The 24,511-nt window shown below is 45.1% G+C and overlaps 3 protein-coding genes across 3 annotated transcripts in view; 1 reads left to right on the top strand and 2 right to left on the bottom strand.

The window, feature by feature from the left end:
- Positions 1-4,010, bottom strand: part of ZZEF1 (zinc finger ZZ-type and EF-hand domain containing 1) — a gene marked incomplete at both ends in the record, with an annotated part of 50,508 nt that extends 46,498 nt beyond the window's left edge. Inside the window, 2 exons of the mRNA XM_079545012.1 lie at positions 78-222; positions 3,666-4,010. Coding sequence (XP_079401138.1) covers positions 78-222; positions 3,666-4,010 — 490 coding nt within the window. The remainder of the gene's footprint in view (positions 1-77; positions 223-3,665) is intronic.
- A 304-nt stretch (positions 4,011-4,314) lies between these two features.
- On the top strand, positions 4,315-7,276 carry CYB5D2 (cytochrome b5 domain containing 2; the record flags this gene model as incomplete). Its single annotated transcript, XM_079545137.1, has 4 exons — positions 4,315-4,558; positions 4,845-4,985; positions 5,490-5,676; positions 7,063-7,276. 4 exons carry the CDS (start codon positions 4,315-4,317, stop codon positions 7,274-7,276), a joined length of 786 nt encoding a protein of 261 aa, XP_079401263.1.
- Positions 7,277-13,816: 6,540 nt separating this feature from the next.
- ANKFY1 (ankyrin repeat and FYVE domain containing 1) overlaps positions 13,817-24,511 on the bottom strand; it is a gene marked incomplete at both ends in the record, with an annotated part of 28,323 nt that continues 17,628 nt past the window's right edge. Inside the window, 13 exons of the mRNA XM_079545265.1 lie at positions 13,817-13,949; positions 14,399-14,489; positions 14,960-15,106; positions 15,301-15,425; positions 16,308-16,398; positions 16,647-16,794; positions 17,219-17,395; positions 18,428-18,628; positions 19,878-20,034; positions 20,402-20,520; positions 21,835-22,003; positions 23,144-23,297; positions 24,092-24,190. Coding sequence (XP_079401391.1) covers positions 13,817-13,949; positions 14,399-14,489; positions 14,960-15,106; positions 15,301-15,425; positions 16,308-16,398; positions 16,647-16,794; positions 17,219-17,395; positions 18,428-18,628; positions 19,878-20,034; positions 20,402-20,520; positions 21,835-22,003; positions 23,144-23,297; positions 24,092-24,190 — 1,811 coding nt within the window. The remainder of the gene's footprint in view (positions 13,950-14,398; positions 14,490-14,959; positions 15,107-15,300; positions 15,426-16,307; positions 16,399-16,646; positions 16,795-17,218; positions 17,396-18,427; positions 18,629-19,877; positions 20,035-20,401; positions 20,521-21,834; positions 22,004-23,143; positions 23,298-24,091; positions 24,191-24,511) is intronic.

Below are 24,511 nucleotides of genomic sequence, written 5' to 3'. Positions count from 1 at the left end.
AAAGCAGTTCACTGAAGCAGCATTCCTTACGCAAGGGCAGGACTTGGGAAACCATTTGTTCCATGCTGTCCCCATACCTGGAACGAGTGAACAAGCCTGCAGTTGCCTGATGACGTGGCTCAGCTCCCCTTGAAGATTAGCTCCACTGGAATTCTTCAGAGCCTCCAGCATATTCTCCACATCTACCGTGCCATCTCCTTCAGCATCAAATTGTGCAAAAGCCTGACAGGGGGAAAAAAAAAAAAAAGAAAAAAAAGAACCTTTATTTCAGCATCTCTCCTTCAACGTATTTCATGTAAATCTTAGCAACAGTGGAACATTACAACAGCACTAAACTAAAATCAAAAAAGTCTGTTTGCTGCAGCATCGAATTTATGACAAGAGCAAACACAGCCTGGTTGAAAATCTGCAGTCTTTAGCAGGTTTTAAGGCATTTGCATTGCATTCCTATTGAAGCCAACCATAGCTATGCTTAGGTGGAGACAGCACATCATCCACACCAGTGAATCAGCAGTATCCATCCACCCAACATCTGCGACTGCAAAGAAGGTGTTCATGAAAGAACATGAAAAACCCTCTTCCATTAAATGCCAGGTTTGTTCTAAAAGCATCACAATGCATTACTCATTGGAGCCACATCCATTTCACACTGCAGCCATTCGAAATCTTTCAGGTTTCACTTGTTTCTAAACTGACTATTAGGAAGAAATGCTTTACTGTGAGGGTGGTGAGGCACTGGAACAGGTTTCCCAGCGAGGCTGTGGATGCCCCCCGCCTGGAAGCACTCAAGGCCAGGCTGGATGGGGCTGTGAGCAACCTGGTGTACAGTGAGGTGTCCCTGCCTGCAGCAGGGGAGTTGGGGCTGGGTGATCTTAATGGTTCCTTCCAACCATTCTGTGATATTTCCTTTATTTAAAAAAGAAAAATTCTCAGAACTACATTTTTTGATGTTTATTGCCTTCCATCACCTGTCTTCTTGCACTGAACGCCAGTTGAAGACAGTTTACCAAAGCATTTATGAAAAGAATGAAACCAAGTAGAAGTCTACAAGACTTTATTTTCTTTCTGAAGTGAACCACTGCCAGATTTACTTATTTTGGCCCTAGTGTAAGCACATTCCACACTCAGCTACAGCAGCAAGCCACCCAGCCTCTAAACCCAGCAGCCCACGTGTCCAACAAGCACAAAGCTCAGGAAGAAGCCCACACTTGAGACTCGCTTGGTCCTCATTATCAGAACCAATGTACTATTATAAAAGCAATATCCTAGACAGAAACAGTCTGAGATGACTAGATTAAAATAACCTGCCAATTAAACGTGACATAATTACAGCAGCAAATGAGAGCAAAGTCCTCAGAAGGCACCCGAGCTGAAGCACGACGTCTGAGTTGGCTGAAGCCGTGGTGGCACTTGTGTGGAGCTGAAGTTGGGCTCTGTAGGTCCATATGTGAGCTCACAGCTGGAGCCCTGCTGGCAGCTCCACAGCTTTGCTCCTTGCAGTGTACATGAAGGGTTCTGGGCAGAGGAAGCTCCCCAAGCAGAGCTAGGGCCTTTGCTCGAGGACAATAGAGGGAATTTAACAAACAGATCCAGTGCCAAAACAAATGAAGGCACAGCTTTGCTACATGACTTCTCCTGCCTCTGACTGGGGTCACGCTGTATAATCACTAATCCATGAAGCAAGCAAGCTCTGGGATGCTACCAGTGAGAATAAACGTCACATAGAATAAGGCTGGGGCTGCCAAGCACTGCTTTAAGCCAACACCTGACACTTGCATGCACAAAGAGATTACCACATTGACACTTTCTTTGCACATTAACACAGCTTTCTTTTTTAAACCCTTCCTGTGACCTCAGCAGATCTATAATCTCACCGACTCCAAAAGTCTACAACTATTTCTGTCTGCTCAGTGTAACTTCAGTGCTATCTGACACAAAGCATTGGCAGTTTCCACTGCTCTGCTGTGCACAGGGCTGTACCAACCAACCCACCCCGTGTGTAGACACAGCTCCCGAGCTGCACTCACATGTGGGACAGAGTTACCTCTGCAGGAACACCTTCACTGCAGCCCACCTTCATCCTGCTCCTTAATAAAAGCATTAAATCCTAACGTTTCCTACCAAGCTCAACCATGACCATGGGGTAACCTATCTCAGTATGTAGACAAATCTGCCCGTTAGCTTCCAGAAGGGCAGCACAACGCAGCATCTCTGAGGTGTGACCAAGGAAGACTTTATATTCCACTCATTGCACTCAGTACAACTGAAGCATCCACATTTCGAGCAAAAGTTGGATACATTCCACAGCCACTGCTGAAGCACTGATAGATTAAGAAAGGTTTAATTTAACTAACCAATAGACAGAGGTTTATTTTGCCCATAAAGCATTTAACAAATGCGCTCAAAAGCCCCAGACTGAGAACAGAAAAACTTAATGGGAGGTGAGAACTTCATGTGTGCCAGGCAGAACTCTGTAAATGTCAAAAAGTGGAAACCTTCTGCCCTGCCACCTGCAAACACCTCACTCTCAGCCCATGGGCTGCTGCCAGCAGCAGAAACAATGAATGAGGGTTTTCCGCACACATCCCAACATCACAGCAGCACAGATGAGCTGCGACCACACCCCCATCCCAGCACAAATCCCATGACATGCTTTTTCCTCATTTCCTAGAACGTGGAAAAAAAAAATCCATACTTGTCATGCAGAGGAAGATGAGCAATGCAAAAGTATTTCTTTATCCTGCAAAACTCAGTCGCTTGTATTAACAGGGGGAATCTCAGCGTACTGATATCACTCTCTGACTTGTGAGAGGTTAAGAAGTGTTGGTTAATGGCTCTTGGGAAGGAATTGGACGTGGCACTGAGGTTAGCGGGCACGCGGGGATGGGTTGATGGTTGGACTCAGTGATTGTAGCAGTCTTTTCTAGCCTTAATGATTCTGTGATTCTAAGGGTAAACTCAGAGGGAGTGTTTCAGCCAGCTGTGTGAAGCAGCCTAGAACCAACACACAGCCTGTGTGACAGCACCAACCTCCTCCCAGCGCCTGGTTACTATGTCAGCACTGACTCATTCCTAGGAGCACACATGCGACTCAAAGGTCAGCTTCCAGTTATCCTGCCACTTGGGAGCCATAGAAAGGCTGAAGGGAGACACCGGGGAGTCCCAGGAACTGCATGCGGAAACAGCTTTGGACACAGCCACCTCCTTCGGTAGCTGTGGAAACCCCAATGGGGTGTTCTGAAGTCCGGCTCTAGAACGGGCACAAAGGGCAGTGCTGCAGTTTGGTGCTCCGGCTGTCGGCTCCCCATATCCCTTTGCAGAGCTGAAAGGAAACCACGCTCCTTCCTACCAGGGAGGCCTCACCCCTCCTGTCACAGACAGCACAGCGTCTCGCCGTGCAACCGGGTGCTGCAAGGGGAGCGCCGGGCCGATTTTAAAGAGAAACAATCAAACGAAGCACAGCAAACTCACAGCGGAGCCACCCCAGGGCGCTTCCCGCACTGCCGGTATCGACGGGGCAGAGCCGGAACCGCTCCTTCTCGGGGTTACGGGGCGGGACAACACCCGCACCGCCGCACGGCCTCTGCCCGCTGCTGCCGGCGGGGCAGGCCGGGCTCACGAGGCCGCTCGCTCGGCACTCCCGGTTCCGCGCTCCCCCCGCTCACCTCCTCGCTCTCCCCGCGCGACCCGGCCGTCAAACGGGACACGCTCTCCAGCACCTCGCAGAACTGCTCCAGACTCACGGCCTCGTCGCCGCGGCTCAGCCGCTCCTCCAACCAGCGCACCAACGCGCCGTGGTGCCGCGATACCAACGACTCCGGCAGCGCCGCTTCCCTCAGCCGCGCCGTGGCCTCGCGCAGCCGGGCCTGCTCCAGCAGCACCTCGGCAGGCGGCAGCGCAGGAGCCGGGCTGGCGGCCGGGAAGGGATCGCCGGGCTGAGCCGCCGCCTCCATGCCTTCCTCGGCTCCCTCCTCCTCCTCCTCGCTGCTGTGGCTCGCCGCCGTCCCCATGGGCGTCGAGCTGCTGCCCGGACGCCGGGCAGAGCCGCTCTCGCTCCTTCTTCTTCCTCTTCCCTCTGCCTCCGCCCGGCCCGGCTTAGTCAGCAGCTTCCCGCGCGCCGCACCTGTCAGCGCCCGGCCGGCGGCCGCCGCGCCACACTGCCGCCAAGCGACGCCCGGCCCCGTAAAGCCCCGCCCCGCCTCTTTACGACGCCGGCTGTAAAGCAGCGCGGCGCCCCACGCGTCTCTCTCGCCACGCCGCCGTCAGGCGCCGCGCAACGCCGTCGCGAAGCTGTTGTAAAAAAGCGGCGGCGCCATGCGGCGGGGTGCGGTAGTAGTCGCCGCTCTGTGCTTGGGCGCCGCCTGGCTGCTGGGCCGCGGGTTCGATCCCCGCGCCTGGCTGCAGCCCCGCAACCGCCTGCTGAGCGCCGCCGAGCTGGGGCGGCACCGCGGTGCTCCGGGGGACCCCGGCCTCTATCTCGCCCTTCTGGGCCGCGTCTTCGATGTGCAGCCCGGCCGCAGGCACTACGGCCCCGGCGGGGCCTACAGCGGCCTAGCAGGTGGGTGGACGAAGGTGGGGGAAGGGAGGAGATCTATCAGGACCCTGAGGTTGAGGCGCGGAGGGGTCTCTGAGGGGCTGCTTGGGGCCTGACGGGGCTTCTGGGGACTCCAGAGGTGTCAGGGCTCTGGGGCTCCCTGTGGGCTAAGAGGGCGCTGGGCTCCCCAGGACCTGACAGGGCTCTCTGGGGCCCTGCAAAGCTCTGGGGCTGTCAGGGTGGTGGGGCTCCCTGGGGCCTTACGGAGCTCTGGGGACCGCAGGGCTGACAGGCCCGTTGTCTGCCACAGGAAGAGATGCCAGCAGAGCGTTTGCGACTGGAGACTTCACCCCGTCAGGCCTGGTGGATGATGTGTCTGCGCTGTCGCCAGCAGAGATGCTCACCATCCAGAGCTGGCTGTCCTTCTACAGCACCAACTACGCCTGTGTGGGTAGGTGGCTGCCATGTGTGTCACCTGGGTATGGCTGCTGAGCTCAAGTCCTGGAGCTGAGCAAGTGCTGTCGACTTTGTGATCTTCAGAGAGTCGCTAATCTTGTCCTGTGTGGGTTTATAACATGTGCAAGTTGCTGTGTGATCCATGATGTGAAGGGAGGTAGCTCAGTTCTGTTTCAAAATGAGGCCACAGCAAAGATCCTCTGGTGTAGTTCTTTGATTATTTTCTTTTTTGTCATTAAATAACAATTTTTTTTTTAAAAAATAATAATCCACAGAAATTAGTCACTTTCAGAGAATCAGAATTGTAGGGGTTGGAAGAGACCTCTGGAGATAATCAAATCCACTCCCCTGCTAAAGCAGGTTCCCTGCAGTAGGTTACACAGGAAAGCATCCAGACAGGTCTTCAATATCTCTAGAAAAGGAGACTCTGCCACCTCTCTGGGCAGCTCGCTCCTTGCCTGGAAATGATGTAGTCTTAATTGATCTTCTTCTCTCCAAGGGAAGCTGGTGGGCAGATTCTATGATGAAAATGGGGCACCGACAGAGGCCTTAAGGCAGGCTGAGGCTGCCATCGAGGAAGGGCTGAAGTTCAAAGCAGAAAGTGATCGGTGGAAGGAGCAATTTCCACCCTGCAACTCTGAGTGGAGCTCTGCCAAGGGCAGCCGATTCTGGTGCTCCAGGCAGAGGTAAGTACTGCTTTCCTGCAGTCATGCTTGGGCCTCTTGGAGCAGAGCATTTCTGCCCCTCTGTTTGAGCACCCACAGCTTTATCATAGCAGAAGAGGCACTAGGTGTCCCAGCTTCTTTAGGTGAGTTCTTGTGGCTTCCCCACAGAAGAGCTCAGGTTAGTCCAGACGTGCTGAGGGCTGGCGTGGCTGGAATATTGCAGACACGATCCCTTCTGTCGGTATTCCTGAGGCTGTGCTTTCAGCCAACCCACCAGGAGCACCACCAGCAGTTTGTGCCAGGTTTATCTGTTTCTGTGTGAATTAATTCCCTCTGCTGGTTCAGCCGCAGCTGATAGCCTCCCCGCAGCTGGAGGAGCACAGTGGGATGGTAATTAACTGACTTCCTGTGGCAGGCAGCAGAGGGGGAGTTCTGCTCAGCGACACGGAGAGTGGTTAAAAAGAAAATCGAGACTCATCCTTCCTGATCATTGACACCTTCAGGAATTTTATTTCTGAGGCAAAAACTTTTGTCACACTGGAATCCAGATCAGCTTTCAGAAGCTGCCCTACATGCACGTGATCACCCTGCATTCAGGAAAGCAGGTCAGAAATCCCACTGGGCTGTTAGCAGCATTCAGGCAGGTCTTCTCACCCATCATGAATCCAAAGATCAGCTGCTGTTTTTTGAGGTTTCACAGCCTGTCTCAAAGGGAACAACAGTTCCCTGTTAAAACCATATAAAAATAAGATTGATCTTTGAACAGTCATTTCCTACTTATCCTGTTTAGATGTGTACCTCCCTTGGATTGGAGACCATTTTGTTTTAAGCTGAAATCATGTCACAGGCTGCACTAGAAAATGCTTGGGCAAGGTATGCTAGCAATGTGCACCTTGCTTTTGCTTCTGTGTGAGAATGAGCTTGTTTGCAGTCGAAGACAGCAGTTAGGGGAACAGATAGGACAGGACTTGGCCCATAACGAGATGCTATGAAATACTTGGATATTTTTTTATTTTTTTTTTTTGCCCTGGTTCTCAAAATCACTGTGTTCACCAAAGACAACGTGTGTCTGTGAGCTATTAGCTACCCCAGAAAAGGCATTCTTCCATTAGGCACTCTGTGCCACATACAGCCACGGTTCCTTTTCCCTTAATAGAAACAGCAGAAGTTGGTCGCTCTCAGGTGGGTCAGAGCCTGTAGCTGCACACAAGTTCAAGCCACAGGTTTCAGCTGATAAATAAGTATCAGAAGGCAGCGGGATGTTGGGAGCAAAGTCTGTCTCAGCACGTGCACTGTTAATCTCCCGGGGTGCTTTGAATTTTCACCTGCTTCTGTATTCTCCAGAAGCATTTCATGGCTCTGAATTGGGTGTTTGAATTGTAATTTATTTCAATTCTGCATTCTTAGTGGGGGAGTGAACAGAGACTGGACCGGCGTGCCCCGGAAGCTGTACAGGCCTGGCTCGAGGGGAAGCCACTGCGTGTGCGTGAGAACCAGCGGCCCCCCGTGGGGCCAGCAGGGCTCAGCCCAGCACAGCGACAGAGGCGACCTGGATAACCCCCACCTGCAGGAGTACGACGGCTGCCACCCGCAGGCTGAGCAGTGCATCCTCAGCACGTGACACCGTGATTGAAGGGGGCCAGAAGGGCTCCGGTGATACCCTGTGCTTAGGTGGGCAGTTCCAGCTTCGTTCCCTCCCGTCTGTCTGTGCAAAGGGAGCGATGGCAGTTTCATGTTCTGTGACTTTTAACACGTGGAGATGGAGGTGGGAGAAGAAGAAACACTTGAGCCAAGTTACTGGCTAAAAAACTGGCACTTAGTGCTTTTTGCCCCACAGTATTTTTACATCTGGTGACAAACTGTAAGATGCACAGCCTGAGCTACACTTAAAAATGTATTTCTTGTACAGCCAGGAAATAGATGTTTGTGTGCTCAGCAGTGAGCGTAAGGTGTTGTGCTTTAAGGCAGCAAGCAACAATGGCAGCAGCATCACTGACTTCAGTTTATGCACAATCCTCCAATGTCACCTGAAGTCTGCTTACTGCTGCTGCCCCTTCCCATACAACTGCTTTGCTCTGAAGGATGTAAAAGCAGCAGGGAGAAGCCTGACTTTCTCCTACAATTGCAGTGTGTAGCATCCAGGAACTTGTCCAGTTCATATACAAGCTCTGCTTATCAGATCCACGAATACAGAAGGCAAAGGTCAGAGCTGCATTTCCTTATTTCATGTTTGTATTAGATACTGAGCAAAGAAGATAATGGACGCCACCTATGAGGATTGCTGCTTAAAGTTGACCTCACCATCCTTGTTTGGTGATTCACTACTTGAAAGCTACCCAGCCCTGCAGTTTGAACTAGGTGATAATAAAACCTACATACAGTGTGACCATCCTGATGTAATTTGCCTGTCTCCATTCTGGTTTATTATCTCCTGTTTGTTACGTGTCCCTCAGACTGTAACCTTGATCCACCCTCACAAAGCCCAGCTCACTTAAAACATGTGCCTCCTTCATCACAGCTGTCAAAATCCGTAACATTTTGTTAATTCCAGAAGAACAAGGCAAATCTTACCAGTTTTGTGTAGGGCTGCAAAGGACAGGGGGGCTAGGAGCTATGAGTGCAGGCTGGGGGAGGCAGCTGCAGTTGTTCCTAGAGGCTACTGCGAGAATGGGTTATTGGAGCAGCTGCAGCCTCGGGAGGCACCTGGATTAACTACAGCCCAGCAATGAACACAGCTTAGTGCAGAGCTGTGCCAGTTCTAAAGGCAGCTGCCACCTATTTATAAAAAGCTGGGAAGCATTTGTAAGCTCCGAAGGCTTTCGAGCTATAACCGCTCCTAAAGAAAACCTCAGAGAGCTAATTAATTAATAAACTGGTGGCATTACAGGAGGCTCAGCAACATTCATTAAAAGCAAGAATAATCACTTAATTGCAGCAACAATAGGAACGTGTTGCAGCACTTTTCACTTACTGTGTTCAATGATGCTACAGCTACCATGAATGAGAACCATACAGCAATTTAAACTTATGCTTATTTTGATGCTTGGTGGTTTTGTTTTGCTTTTAACCTGGTTCTGTTATTTCTTTTCCTCTACCCTCTGTAAGAAGAGTCCCCTGCACCACTTTCAGGCAGAGCTGGAAGCTGTCACTGCTCAGCAATGCAAGTTTTCTCTAGATAGATGGCAGCAGAGCCATCGCACTGCTCAGCTCCTCAGTTGTCCTTCCAGAACTGAAGTGCTGCCCCAGGCTTGTGCCAGCTTTGGGATTGGACTGAACTACTTTATGCAACAATACGTACTAAAGCTGTGCAAAAGCTGCAGGAAGGGCCACAATGCAGTGCTTCCTTGTCTCACTTCAATGGAAGCATTACAGAAGTCAGCCTGTTATTTACTTTTGGACACAGGCCTTACAGCAGAGACTTGTATTTAGAGGTCAACAGCACAGATGACCTCAAATTACCCTTAAAAATTCAATCAGATTACGATTGAATCAAGGGATAAGTGCCTTTAAAAGCAACTTCAAAAGTTTCAGAATTCCAAATTATTAAACACTAGAATATTTTTTAAATTCCCAGCTGTCTGAGAAGCTAGATTCCTACTGAAGGCACCAGCTATGCAGCCTCCAAGCAGGTTTCATCATGCTTTATCCTTAAAACTGCTCTTCCCTGCAAACACTGTTGAAATGCTGAGGGGATGGACTTGATCTAGAGAACTAGACAAAAGTCAGTAAGCTGCTGTAAGAAAGCAAGGCAGATTTTAGAAACTGGTGGTGTTGCTTGGCAGGTTGGAAAACTAATTCACAGCTTATTCCTTGGTTTAGTTGGAAAGACAAGGGGAAAAAGTTTCAGTCTTGCCCCAGGAATGAGTCATTTATTAAGGCCAACAAGGAGACTCCATGAAGTGCTCCAAGAAAATCACATTGTTTCTACTATCCTAATTCAAAACCTCAACTAAATTCTCTTGTGAAGGGGAAAACAATTAAACAGGATGAAGTAAAGAAAGACTGCAGTTAATCAAGCTCACAACTCATCTCTGGTAGCTGCACTTTTTAAAATTAATTAAGACTAATGCATCACAATCTCAAAATGGCTTTGGTTGGTCTCACCACTGCTTTTTCTGGAGTGAAGCTGCAGCAATTCCACGCTCTTCCAGAGAGAGAGAGAGAAGGTGCCTGCCAGTATGTGACAGTGCACGAATAGTATGTGAGAGTCAGCTCAGCCCTGCTTGTCCATGTAAGTGCATCTGAGCTGAGCAGCTCTGGCCTGCAGGAAGTTAGGGCTTAGTTTTACAAGAGCTATAGATAAGTCTACTGTAAAGCAATCGAGCTTTACACGAAGCACGAAGTAGAACACCAGGCCTTGTCAGCCAAAAGAAGACTGTAACAACTCCACAACATGGAAACAGAGACCTAGGACAACTGCAGAGAATAAACTGCCATGCCCAATTAATTCCTACAACCCTGGATGTCCTCGTGGTCAGTAACAGCAGCTCAAAGCAGGGCAGCTGTCTCCACGAGAGAAAATACTTTCTCAGCAAGGTTTCCACCTCGTGATGCATTATTTAGTTATGCATTTTATTACAAGTAGAATTATTACACAACAAAGTAATGCATATTGGAAAAATACATTTTTACAATGACTCCAGACAAACACTGCAGATAAAATGCCATTGTTGTAAGACTTCCTTTTCTATTTCACAGAGGCTAGAAGGTTCAATTACCTGTTTAAATCGCTCATACAAGCTTTGAGTTAACCAAGTTTGCTGCAGTATTCAAACTCTGCTGGTTAAAGGAAAAAAAAAGGAGTTGCCTACTAAGAAAAAAATCCAGCCTGGGCCTCCCATGTCGTTACATGTTAATTTAGAAGCACTGTGTGAGAAGTTGGATGAGCCATTGATCTCCAGCACAGGAAGTCATTAAGGCATCTGTCAAATTTAGCAAGCAGCTCGCTACGCTCTGTTAGTACCTTTAACACTAACATTCTCACTCCACTTAGTGGTGCGAAGCAGTGATTACACCTTCAAAGAGATTCATACATTGAAGCTGAAGCCAGACCACATTTTGTGCTTGTATAAAAGTGCCGGATGACCGCAGTCAGAAGGAATCCAGACTCGGAACAAAAAGCTGCACTATGAACTATCACAGACTTTCCATGCAGCCCTGCTGAAGTGCCCAAAGCCTGCTCTGACAGCACTGCTTCCCAGGGACACCTTTTCTCTGTACCCTTCTGTTCAATCCTTGGCAGACTCAAGCCTCGAGTTAATAGATACCACTTAAAGACAGCAGTGGAAGAGGGGTGGGGTTTTTGGTCACAACTGCAGGATGCTACAAAAAGGAAGCGCGTTTGCTGACGGAGATAGAAATGTGCTGACCACTACAAAATTACCAAGTGCCTCCATTCACAGTTTCTCCTCTGCAGTGGAGCATTGCCAGCAAAACTCCAAAAGAATCTGAGATCTGATGTTTCAGACCAATGCTATGCAGAGTGCATAAAGGACTGAGCCCCACCAGTTGCTTGGTGAGGCCAACGTCTCAAGCTGAAGTTTGAACTACATGAGGACTGAACGGGGATTTTGGTTCAAGTTGTCAGCTTTTCCCTTTTAACCCTGGCAGAAAGCTACGTAGAGTTGGTTGTAAGGAAACTATCACAAAGGCACTTTAAAAATGATCAAATTTGCTGTATTTAGTTGCTTTGAATTTAATTTAAATGAATGTCTCAGGCTGTGTATTAGTTTATCCATACTCAGAACTTGGCTCGCAGACTTCAGTAGGAAAGATCAAGCTGGTAGAATATTGGCTGGAAAGGGCAAACGGAGCATTAAGTACAGTTCTCCAGATCCTTCCTAAAGTTTCAGGCAGTCCTACTTCTTACTCTGCTTACAGAAAAAGAGCAGCTAGCCAGTCTTAACCTTACGTTCAGTTTAACTGAGTTTTCATTAAGACTTTTTAAAAAAATATTTAAACAGCTGCTTATCCTGTTGGAATAGAATCCCTGTTCTCCTAACTCTTCCATCAGGGAAGTCACCAAAAAGGTGAAACGTAATTGCTAAAGCACTTGAATGTTGTGGAGCTTTTCAATTTAGATTAAGTCCACCAGCTGCAGCCCTACAAACACTCCTCTACCGCAATGTTTAAGTCTGCAGCTCAAAGCCAGGAGAGAAGCTATCATGATAACTTGCAGTGCACTGCAGTCAGGTATTCTGTAGCCTAATGCACTCTCTCCAGCAGTCTGTTACCTTTCATTGCCAGAGACTTGCAATCAATGTTATTTTGAAGCACAGAAAGACATTGACTAGAAAATGTTTTCCACAATCTATTCCAACAAGCTGTAGCGTGCAGTTAAAAGCTTCAGACACCATCATCTCCCACCTCATTCATCTAAGCATAAAATGTAACTGACATTATGCCAGAAATGTACCATTTATATTAGGAATGGTGCTACACAGACCATTTGCATTACACAGGCCATTCTACTGGAACATGCCAGCAGCAGACATAAAACAGTAAGGGAAATTTGTATTGCATCATCCATTACTCTTTTCTAGTGTTGAAAGAGTGAGATTCCAGTTATATGCATATTGGAAGATCAAAGTGCAGATCAAGTGAGACCGTGTGAAACTCACTGTGCAAATGATAGTGTTTATACCCTCCCCCATCATTTCTTGTACAAAATTGAGAAAAAGCCTCAGGCAAGTCCCCTATAAAAGCAGCAGTCTGGTTCATCACCTCATCTAACTCTTAGGAGCAAAACAGAGCAGTGTGTCACCATCATCTCCATATCAAACACTCCATTCACCAGTCTTTAAGTAAACACGTGCCAGTCCATGGAACAGAGGTGAGGAATGTCAAGTTCAGTCTAAACTAGATTGATCTCTTAGGATGAAGAAAGCCTTAGCATGGCACGCAGTTCTGCTTAAACACACATTTTCTTCTGACTGAAGCCTTTGCCTGCCAAACCACAACCTTGTTTATTAGCAGATTGGTTTCCTAGACAATGTGGCATAAGCATTTCACAGATTCAGCATGTTTAAGAGAACATGACCAGCTTAGATTAAAATACTGCAGCATAACCCAGAAGCCTGGCCCTCCACTGCCAGTTCAGAATCCTTCCCTCAACAACAGAGGCTTTATATTACAGGAAACCTCCACATACACTCCCACTGGCTGGCAATCCTGCTCAGACTGGACCCAGAGACACAGCACCTTCTGAGCTTACTGCCTCTCCTGCAGCAGTCAACCAGGGTCTCCAAACCGAAGGAAAGGGCCGCTCTCCCTCATGGAATTCATAATGCACTTCAGCATTTATTGCTGTACGGCGACTCAGACTACGTAACCAGTTTTAGTGTTTCTTCATTTAGCAGAAGCTTCGGCCCTTCAGCGCATTTAAGGTCATTTACACGAGTTTCATGAATTGGAAGGACTACTCATGGAGATAGGAAAGTGCAACAAAGTAGGCTTTGACAGCTCTAACAGGTATGAGCAAGAGTATTTTCTGGCTAAAACAGTCTTGCACTTCTCTTGAACATGCTAACACTAATGAGGAGGTATCAAGATGTGGATCTGCAATTCTGACTGCTTTGCATCAGATGTAAAGCTTTCTGTTGTAAGGCCACAATTATTGAGCTATGCTTAGGACTAACTCCCATTTTTGAAGAGTTTCTTGAAATGAACAGTGGTTGTAACAGCTCAGTCCAGCTTCACAACAAGTCTTCTCTACAGAAAGGGAAAGTTAATCTTTAAGACAAAGCAAAGAAAGATACCTGGTTACCCTGAAACTTAATGCCATCTCTACTAAGCAGCCTGAAAGCAACAGGACTTAATAGAGTTGCTCAGTGCAAAGCACCATCTCAAGGACAGACCTGTTTTACGTCAATTCAAAACACCAGCCTTTAGCTTCCACACCCAACTGCAACTAGAAGAAGATCTAAATTATTTTGTCACTTGGTTTCAACAATCCACTCGAATTCCTAGTGAAGTCTATCACAGCCCAACACATTTACAGTCATACAAAGTCATTTACACCAGAATATATCATTAACAGGGTCCTTAATTTGTTCAGTCTATTGCAGAAGACATGTATAGGCCTCCTCTTCCCTATCCAGAGGACTTGTAAGCAGAGCTGCTGTCAGGAACAGACTGGAAATCCCTTTACTTCCACAGCATACTAGGAAACTCCTCCCAGAGTCAGGACATCAAAGCAGATGTTGCAAACTCGAACTGGTTTGTTCAGATCAAATTTTATGATAGGAATCTCCTTCGTTGAGCACTTATGGCAGAGCAGGCGTCCGCAGTGTCGGCTGTTGACAGAAAAGTGGTAGGACAGAAGTGAGCTCTTTCTCAGTGAATACTGGGGCTTTCATGCTCGATGTCCTTTCACAGTGATAACGTCACTGGAGCAGGTAGAGCAGCAATTGAAATGCTATTTTTTGTCACCTCTTTCAGAGTAAGTCAGCCCCACTAATGAATATAGGCACTGGTATCTTCTGCTATAGTTAACTTCGACACGACTTCTCACTTCCAGCAAATTGAGGAGAGTCTAAGTGCATTAACTGCTTATGACATGATTTTAACCAGACCACGAGTCAGATCTGAGCAACCTAACCTAGTGGAATATTTCAAATGGTTTACTGGTTATTCACCTACGTTAAAATGAAGGCTTCCTAAAGCACCAGAAGGAACAAGACTAGCTACATTTGGAATAGAAATCTGCTTCCTTGTAAGCACAGCAAGAAGTGTCACACATTACCAGTGATGCTTTCTTGTTGTGACTCCAAATTTGGCAGTGCATTCGTAGCAGTTGGAGCCATCACACCAGGGAGGTTCTTTTGTCAGCATATCTGTTAGAGGTAAAAATGTAGAGGTAAAACATGTTTGACACCTCTCGAGTATACCATAATGTTAAGATAACTTTTTCCACAGTTTTAGGTGGCATTTAGTAGAATTAACTACTATTATTAGCTGACAGCTAAATTGTTATTGAAAATATATAGTCACTGCAGTGAATACAGCACAAGTTATAAAGTGGCACTGAGTTTTAAGCTACATCAGACCACGACACCAGCCAGCATTCTTCTTGAACATTACCCTTCTGGAAAAAAGGACAAGATGGACAAGGCTTTGTTGGGCAATTTTTCAGTTTATCATTAGAAAATGAGCATTTCTATCCTTCATTGAGAGCATTAGAACATTCAGAAGTTCAGCCCTTCTAGAATTAGTACTTCTAAATTCAGTGCCCAGTGCTCTTACTTCCACCAAGGCATCTCAAATTAAGCCAAACCACTTCCCAACTGTAGCAAGCAGTACTTACCCAGTAATCTGAAGAGCAGCTGTTTTGTAGCAACTTGGTAGTTGAAGATATTGACTCCCTGATTATTGTTAACTCCAAGACGAGCACCAGCTCTCACTATTGCACGGCACAAGTTGGCATTTCCCTTCATATATGCCAGTAGGAGCACTGGAAAATAAAAGCCAGATGCTTCAGCATCAACAGAATGGAAATCTCATTATTTTGCTCAATACAAAGGTAAGATCTTCAGTTTCAGGGCAATGTTTAAATTTTACTGTGTAATTACTGTACTACCACCTGTTAGTCCAGCTTAATGTGACTTGAGTGACTTTCAACTTCAACAGCTGTTCAGTCTCACCTACCTGTGTTTCCTTCAGCATCAGGTTTGTCTAGAGGGTACTCTGGCATACACTCCAAGAAGAGGTCACAGATGGCTGCTGCATTGTCTTTCCCATATTGTCCCAAAATATGCATTGGTGACTGGCCTCTAGGGAGAAGAGTTTATTATCCCAATCAAAGTCTGCTTGTAACTACACTTGTTTGATTCTGAACTAATTTTTGAAACAAGCTAACTTAATGAAACAAAGCTAAACCTGAGTAACTCAGAACATCATGCACAACTACATACTTCATGCATGCCAAGAAGAGGAAGTTGTTTTCTACACTGCTTACACACAACACTGTCTGCAGTAGTTCAGTACTTCACAGTAACAGTTTAAAAATACAAAACAATATATTTGGCTTTGATTATAGAATCATAAAACTACAGAATATCCCAAGTTGGATCCCACAAGGATCATCAAGTACAACCCCTGGCTCCACACATGAGCGCCCTAATTTCAAACATTACACGTCTGGGAGTGCTGGCCAGACACCTTTGAGCTCCAGAGCTCAACACCATCCCACTGCCCTGAGGAGCCTGTTCCATGCCCACTGCTCTTTAGTGAAGTACATTTCTCTAACTCCAGCCTGCCCCTCCCCAATGCAGCTCCATGCTGTTCTCTCAGCTCTGTCACTGTAACCAGAGAGCAGAGATCAGTGCTGCCCCTCTGCTCTGCTGTGAGGAGCTGTAGGTCACCCCCAGGCCTTCCCTCAGCTGTGCAAACCAAGTGCCCTCAGCCACTCCTCATACATCTCGCCTTCTAGACCTTCCAGCACCTTTGTTGCCCTCCTTCAGGCACTCTAGTAGACTTATGTCCTTCATATGTTGTGGTGCCCTGAACTGCATGAAGTACCTGAGGAGAGACCACACAAGCACAGGGTAGAATGGGACACTCCCTTCCCATATCCATCCATGCTATAGTGTCTAATGACACCTGCACACTTGTTAAAAAACAATTTTTGAGGCTTATTACACTACACTAGTTACCTAATGTTAAAGGCTTCAGCATCTACATTGCATTCTGTGAGGAGGACCCGGATATTGTTCAGACGGCCATGCATCACTGCCAGATGAAGAGCTGAAAAATAGGAGAGAAGCTTCAAGAATTTGAACCGTTCAATGCCAACCGTGATAAAATAAAGTACTCCTTCTCTGCATTCCCACCTTCCTTCTCCAGAACTCCCACCAACTTTGTTTCCTTGGACTTTCCTTCTTTTTTCATCCTTGAGAAGTGAGCCCATTCAACATGAGCCATTCTCTACCACTGAGATTTTAGCAAGCCTACTGAAGTTCTGCACACCTACTTATGAAACTTCAGAAATTTACCGTTGTTTCCATTTTCATCTACAGCTGCAAAGTCTACTCCATTCTCCAGAAGGACTGAACAAATGGTGGGCAAATCTTGCTGTGCTGCTAAGTGAAGAGCAGTCTGACGATGCTTTGTCAGTTCGTTCACCTGGGCACCTGCAAGCAGCTGTCAAAGATGCAAGAAGGAATATGTTCAAAGATGTTTTCCAGGGCTATGTGCCAATAGTTAATTTCTGTGAATGAAGTGCACAAAATTTCACTGTACAGAGATACTTTTAGGCCTCCACCCTATATGTAAAAAACGCTATCACCAAGCTGCTACAACTTGTGTACACATTCTGCTCTGCAGCAAATACAAGGTAAGGTTCTTTTAAACTGAGCCACATCACCTAATGATAGCTGCAAATCAAACGTGCTCACACACAAAGGCATCAGTGCAGCTCAGCTGACAATCTGAGCCAAGTGAATCTTATGTAAGTTTGAGTTCTGCTTTAGAAGTAGCACCACTTTCACCTGACTTCCCCAGCAATCTGCATTAAGGGGGAACAAACATTTCAAGCAGATGGGGAAAACGACTCCCCAGTACGTACCAGATTACGCACAATGATCTCTGAGCCAGCTTGCACTGCCAGGTGGAGAGGTGTTAGCTTAGAAGCATCCTGGACCCGAGAGTTTACGTTTGCCTGTACACTTATCAGGAACAACACACTCTCGATATCAGAGTTCTGAACTGCGACATGCAGAAAATTGCGACCTTTATTATCTACCTGCAGAAGAAAGAGCACAAAAATCATAACAGCTGTCACTTCTGTAGAACACAATTCCACCAAGAGATGCAATACTTGCTCATTCTGCCCAAGGTGGACTTTAGTCTTGTTCCTTTAGCTGCTTGGCATTACAGAACTACTGATGTCACTATGAAGTAAGCTGAACTAAGAAATTATCAGCTGCATACACTGACTCTAGTCTGCTTCAGACCACTTCATCTCTAGTTTAACCTTACGGTGTCTTGACCACACTGGAGAGCATTACAGATAAGAGCCAGTTGTCATAGTTCACGTGGGGCAGCAGTTAAGGACTGTCCCACTGAACTGAGTTTAACTTGAGGCAGTCCGGCAGTTAACAATGCAGAAAGAAGCAACATGCAATCCTGCCACACTGATGCAAACTGTGTTTGAGTTTTGACTAAATATCAGGTGCACGTTGTTAATTTTGGCTAATTTTGTTAATTGAAGCTGATATTAAAGCATGCTTAAAACTTGCTGTATACGTATCCGTGTTTCAGGTGTATAAATGTGAGCACTGTATTAGTCACTAGTAATTAAACTTACAGCACAGGACAAAGTTCCTCAACAGCTGCCTAAAGTGTCAGACTACAAGTCTGAAGATACAGCTGGAGGTTTTATGGTTCAGCTGGGCATCTACTGACCAATTATTTTAGGACAGAGTTTGTTTTGGATATCTTTAGGAGGGCTAAGTCACATACACTGTGATGCACCATTACAGAAACAAAACACATGAGTATGTAAGTTTTCTCTTTATATACTTATGCACATACCTCAGCTCAGTACCAACAAGAAGGTCTCATGAAAGACTAAACTTTGATGTTCTCACTCACACAAAGCAGGCACACATCTACAGTTTCTTAATAGATCCAGCCATAGAAAACTGGCTTCCAGGAAACACTGCTACATACAAAGCCTCAAAAAGGATAAAAAAAGGATAAAGCAGAACTTGCTGGTGATACACACCTGTACAGCAGCAAGAAGACTAGCATGCTTTAAATCCTTCCAGCTTACCTGCTCAGCAGCTCCTGGCTCCCTCTTCAAGATTGCTTCAGCTGCCTTATTATTTTTATAGGTCATAGCACATGCAAAGGGAGTCATTCCTTGCCTGTCACGTACATTTAGCTTAATTTCTGGATGTGAAATCATAAGCTGAATTATAACATTATGTTGGTTGCTAATGGCAACATGAATTGGAGTTCTTCCTTCTGCATCCTAGAAGGAAACCAGGAAGTTTATTATATGAAGATGCAGGAAACAATAATCCTTCTCATCTCTGAAAAATAAAGGAAGTTTTTCAGTTTAGTGCTTGTGACACACTCAGCAAACTTCAACTGGGACACAAAACGTTTGCAGTGGGAGCTAATATCCATAGTGTAAGTGAAGCAAATTGCTACTTGCTCCTCCAAATCCTCTGAGTTACACAGTTTTTTAAGTTGCTGACAGCAATCAGACATTTTAGGGGCATTCTGAACATTCATGGCAGCAGCCAGGCACTGCAAGAGAATGCTTTCAAAGTAGTATTAGTTTACGTTTTACCTTGTAGTAGTAACAATACATAGAAACAAATTTCCATCTGAAGGAACAATGTACAAACCATATGCAAACCTCAAGTATCATTTCCATTCAGTATGGAATGGATTATATACTCAGATTCAATAGTACAGATGTTTCCCTAACCTGACACTCAGGCACTGGTGCTAAGTTTTCTGAAGGAAGCTAGACACTTTGAAGTTCACTCACTGAAAAATACAGGTGTTTGGCACTTGTGTTTTTGTTACGCAAAACAAGAAGCCTTATCAAAATCAAAGTGTTTAATCATCTGTCTGCACCAATAATTAGTTTACAGCCATGGCAGCTTTGCAACTATTTGTTCAGTCCCTCAACAGCATCAGGACCTGGAAATGCTGCACATTCGTTTCACTGGTAGCCATTTGCCATGCTCTTACTTAAGGATTACTGCGTGATTAAGAAGTGTACCTCACAATTGCATCACCTCAGTTTACTTAATAAAAAATGTTTCCCAAACAAACTAATGGAATCAAATATTCCAGAGTTTTACAGTTTAGCTGATCTACTGCTTACTTGCTGCAGAATACAGCCCTGCTCCTGCCTTCCATTCACACTCTGGGCAGATGAGTTGAATTCAGATCGTTACACACCAAAAAAACCCCACAAACCAACAAAAAAGCACCAAAAAAAAAGACAACCCTTCTACTACTGGAAGTTCTCTGCATCACTATTTTTCTTCAGTAGACTTCCTGACAGAACTGACCACGTGCATAGAAGAACAATAGCCATGGTAACAATGGACAGGAAAAAAGCAGAACTGCAGGCAGTCGTTGCACTTTAGTCATAACAGAAGGGCATTCTGTTTCTATGAAGCAAAATATACAGCAGAGGAATGTTCATTTTCACTACACTGACCTTAGAAGAAAAGAAACTGCACCATTTTAATCCATACCTGAGCATTGACATTGGCACCAAACTCCAAAAGGCACTGAATCACTTCTTCTAGACCCCAGCAGGCTGCCAGGTGTAGGGGTGTCTGTCCATCATGAGCTTCTTCTTCTCCTTCTCCATTGGGACCTGGCTTTCTGGGACTATTCACATCACAGCCACTAAGAAGAGCACAAGACGGTCAGTAAATTTATCCCAGACAAACAGAAGTAAGAAAGATTCCTACAAGAGCTGATTTAGTATTTGCTGGTGCATCTTTTGTAAAGACAAGCTTCTGGTTTGAATCTGACTTCTGTCATCAAGAATACAATAATTTACATAACAGAAATATGTCTCTAAGAGTAGTAAGGCTCCCTTAAGTACCACTTATTCATCACAAGTCTAACTAAGTGTACACCTGTTACTGACTCAAAATAGTTTATGACAAGAAACAAGCACATTCAGCTTGACTGAATGAATTCAATGAATTCATCAGCAATTCATATACAAGCACATTCAAAAGCTTTTATTTTAGGAGGGGGTTCTGACCTGCGAATAAGAAAGCATGCTACTTGTTCACTGTTTTCATCAATAGCTCTGTGAAGAAGAGTCTGTAAGCAACCACTTGGTCCTGACCCCCAACAGGTTGAATCACAGCCATGTCTCACCTGGAAGGAAAAGCACAGTAAGGCAATGAAGTTTGTTCTGCCCCCAGCAGACTCCTACTTCACACAGTCCTCGACTGATGTTTCTGAAATATTACCCACAGAGGTAGAATTCGAGATCTCTGATCTGTTCTTGTGACAATTATCCAATTTCATGAAGCTATTTAATGTCTTCCAGCCTCATGTTTTATTGGCCCACTACATGATACTTCATTAGGCAGCATTTACTAACAATTCAGATACTACTAACTCATAATACTCTGAACAGACACTTCTTAGCTTGCTAGAAAGTGAAGTCACTGTCTCCTCATGACCAATTCAAAGCACCAAAAACCAACTCAAGTAACATCAGCAGCTGCCTTTAAAAGTCTGGTCTGCTTCCTTCTCTTGCAATATATTCAGCTATACAGCTGAAAGGTAATGCTTTCTTTTGTGGAACTGTATGCATGATATTTGTATTTCCCTTCTACAGCACCACTTGAGCAGTGTGGCACTTCAGTAACACTTGTTCCACACCATTTTACAAGCTATTTGCAACGTTATATAAAAGCAGTTTAAGTGTTGGCTCTGTAAGCATGCTTACTCAACGCCAGCACAAGTGGCCAAGTACAGCTGCAAGATGCATTTTGCAGCTAAACAGCCCAGCTTTTAAGTTCTTGTCCCTACCGAGCAGACAATAACTGGATATCAAAGACAAACTTTTTGAGTAACCCTCTTTCTTATGAAGAAAACGTAATAAAATCTACTTAATTCTACTCCTTCCAAGACCAGCCTTTATGCAGCCGTAGGTGGTCCAGGAAGAAACTTACTAAGCAAACCTCCATACATCTCTGAGCAAGTTTCTTCCTGGATCACTATACCTGAATAGAATCTGGTCTTAAAACAGTTAAGATAACACTTTAAAAGGCATTCTTGATAGAAATAAGATTCAATAAAAAGTACCACATACTTTAAAGCAAATACACAAGGTTTTATCCGGGAAGATGATTATTATACAAGCCAGGCATGCTACAAGCTAATATTTATAGCAGAACCTTGTCTTCCAGCACTAGGAATCCAGATAACTTATTCTTTTTCTTTAATTATAGCATCAGTGAGGTATTCGGCTGCAGAGGTTACAGTGTTTATAAAAGACTTTCCAAGAAGAAAGAAATTAAAATTTAAAAAAAAAAAAACAACAAAACAACCACAACCTCTAGAGGTGATGTACTATAGGACAACTCCATTGCATGCATTTGATTTAATTTCTGTTTGTGAGCCTTTCGTTGCCAGCAAGATGCACAGAACCAAGGCTAAATTAACAACTAACAGTCTTACCAGAGTTGACGCAATATCTTCCAGGTTATTTTCTAAGGCAAGCCACAAAGGAGGATTTCCTTTTTCATCTGGCACAGACATATCTGCTCCCCTGGTACAAATAGCATCAACCACAAGAGGGAGCTGGTTTTTTATAGCCAGCTGTAATGCAGTCTCTCCATCCTGTGTTCTGAAATAGGTGCAGTTTAAACCATGTTACTGCATCATTAAAGAATTTGATGATCTCTGCTACAGTAATTTACAGACATAAGAATTATTGCCAACATTTGTGTATTCTTGCTGCAGTAAGACTGTGCTCAGTCAAGCAATCCCACCACGTTAGATATTTCACAGCAGCTATGCAGATTTCTGAAGTTTGAGACTCGTTGGTGTTCTTAGCTCAGAGTTCTCTTCATTGCCTTAATTACAGTCACTGTTTGAACAGAATTCCCTTTGCCTACTATCACAGAAGGGAACAGGTTTATCTGTACTGCCTTAACACTCCAAACACTCAGAAGGCACTGAAGTTAGAACAGTTGTATTAGGCAGTTTGTCCCAATGACACTCATGAGGCGTAGCTGGCCAAATTTCAAAGACAGCCTGTGAGTCACACGTGGGCACATAAATGTCATAATATCAGCTTGTCTACAGATACCTGTGGGCAAGTTTTATGTGAATCCTGTTGCTGGGACTACATCTAACCAGCTCAGATAACAGAACACATCACTCCAACAAGCTGGCAAAAGAGACAGACTACAGAAGCTCAGTACCACGTCTCTAGGACTTGACATTCTGTTGCAGAGGGTTATGTTCTACTTAGGATCAGGGCGAACCTCCCACTGTAGCCTCAAGAGGATGTATTGACTAATGGAGCTATATTTAGATCATATGCTCACATATGTAAACCCTCAGCTTTAACTAGAACCACTAAGGGCCAAATAAGTCATCTGAAATCAGCTTCAAGCCTTTATATAGAATTACAGAATATCTCTCAATAATCAAATCCAACCCCTGGCTTCACACAGGACATCCAAAATTCAAACCCTCTGTCTGAGAGCACTGTCCACGTGCTCCTTGAACTCAGGCAGCCTTGGCACCTGGTGCCCTGAGGAGCCTGTTCCAGTGTCCACCACTCACTGGTGAAGAACCTTTTCCCAACAACCCAGCCTGACCCTCCCCTGACATAAACCCACGTTGTTCCTTTGAGCTCTGTCAACATGACCACAGACACTGGATCAGCACCTCTTCCTCTGCTCTCACTCATGAGTAAGGCACTCATTACACCTGCTCCTAAATATCCAGTTCAGCGTTACATCAGCGAAGACCTTACCTGACGTTTATATCTGCCTGATGCTCCAGCAGAAAGAGTGCACTCTTACTATCCTGCCTCTGTATTGCCATATGGAGCAGAGTCTGCCCGTCTGACATCGTGTCATTGATGGATGCTCCAGATCCAAGCAGCTGAGCTGCTATTGTGTGCATGCCTGAACAGTTAGAGATCATTAGTACTGTGCTTTCGCTCTCCAAAGAATAACAAAGACAAAAAACATGGAATGATACATGGCAGAGATTTTCCGTTTGTTTCTGCCCATCTAAATGCAACATCCTCATCCACAACTGGCATAATTCTTCATACTATCTTGGACTTCTGTTCAACAAACACATTTGCTTTTGGTATTGCATCCACAAGCCATCCTAGTACAGTTCAAGGGTCATCAGGATGCAAACACTACCAGTTTTTCTACAAACCATCCCCTCTATGTTTCACAGAAGAAAGCATCTCCTAAATCAGCATTCCAAGTTCCAGCACACCTCATAGCTACCTAAAGTATCTCATCTTCCCTTTGTTCTAGAAGCTGCTTAATGCAGTAATGCTGACCTTCATGGAATAAGCATGAAAAGACAACATGCTGAACGCATACAAAAATTACTGGCAGTTCAGAGTGGTACAATTCCATAAAACAGTACATTTGCAGGCAAGAGGCTCCAAAAGCTATCCCCTACTGAACAAATGAAGCTGTCAGGATGGAAATCAGCAAGCCAGCTGTGAACATTATTTCTGAAGCTAAATAATTAAACAAAGCTCTCCCTGACAACTTTTCATTAGCAGCACAAGTCAGGCCATAAACAGTTTTAGGACTGTTTTGTCCCCAAAATAATCTTGTCCACATTATAATATATAATATATATATATATATATATATAATATATAATATAATGTCCACATTATAACTTCTCTATCATAGGGAATTTCCATCTTGTTTCATAAAGCACACACCTGTCCAAAGAGCCAATCCCAGCACAGTTTGGTCTCTTGAGTCCTTTAAACTAAAATCAGGAATGATTTGCAAGTTGTTGGTTGCATGAAGAGCATTAGCTTGGAAAAAAAGAAAAAAAAGAATCATTGTTAACATTCTTGTATTTGACCTGCAGTTGCAGACTAGGCTGCAGGTGTGTCTGTGTCACACTCTTAAGTACCACAGAATAATTTAGGTTGGAAAAGATCTTTTAAGGTCATGAAGTTCTACCACCCCCCTAATATAAAAAATCCACTGCTAAGCCACATCCCCAAAAGTGGGCAGGAAGTTTACTCAGTTTGTAGGAGGTCTTCCTGAGCAAGTTACTTTGTTTCCATGACTGCTGATACTGCCTGGGACAACCTAACATTGTCAACTGCAGTGCCAATGCCACCTGATTT

Source organism: Tetrao urogallus (genome assembly GCF_951394365.1).
Source record: "Tetrao urogallus genome assembly, chromosome: 20".
In the NCBI taxonomy this organism is placed as follows: Eukaryota; Metazoa; Chordata; class Aves; order Galliformes; family Phasianidae; genus Tetrao; species Tetrao urogallus.
The sequence above is the reverse complement of the archived record's forward strand: the minus strand, read 5'-3'. Positions and strand labels throughout refer to the sequence as shown.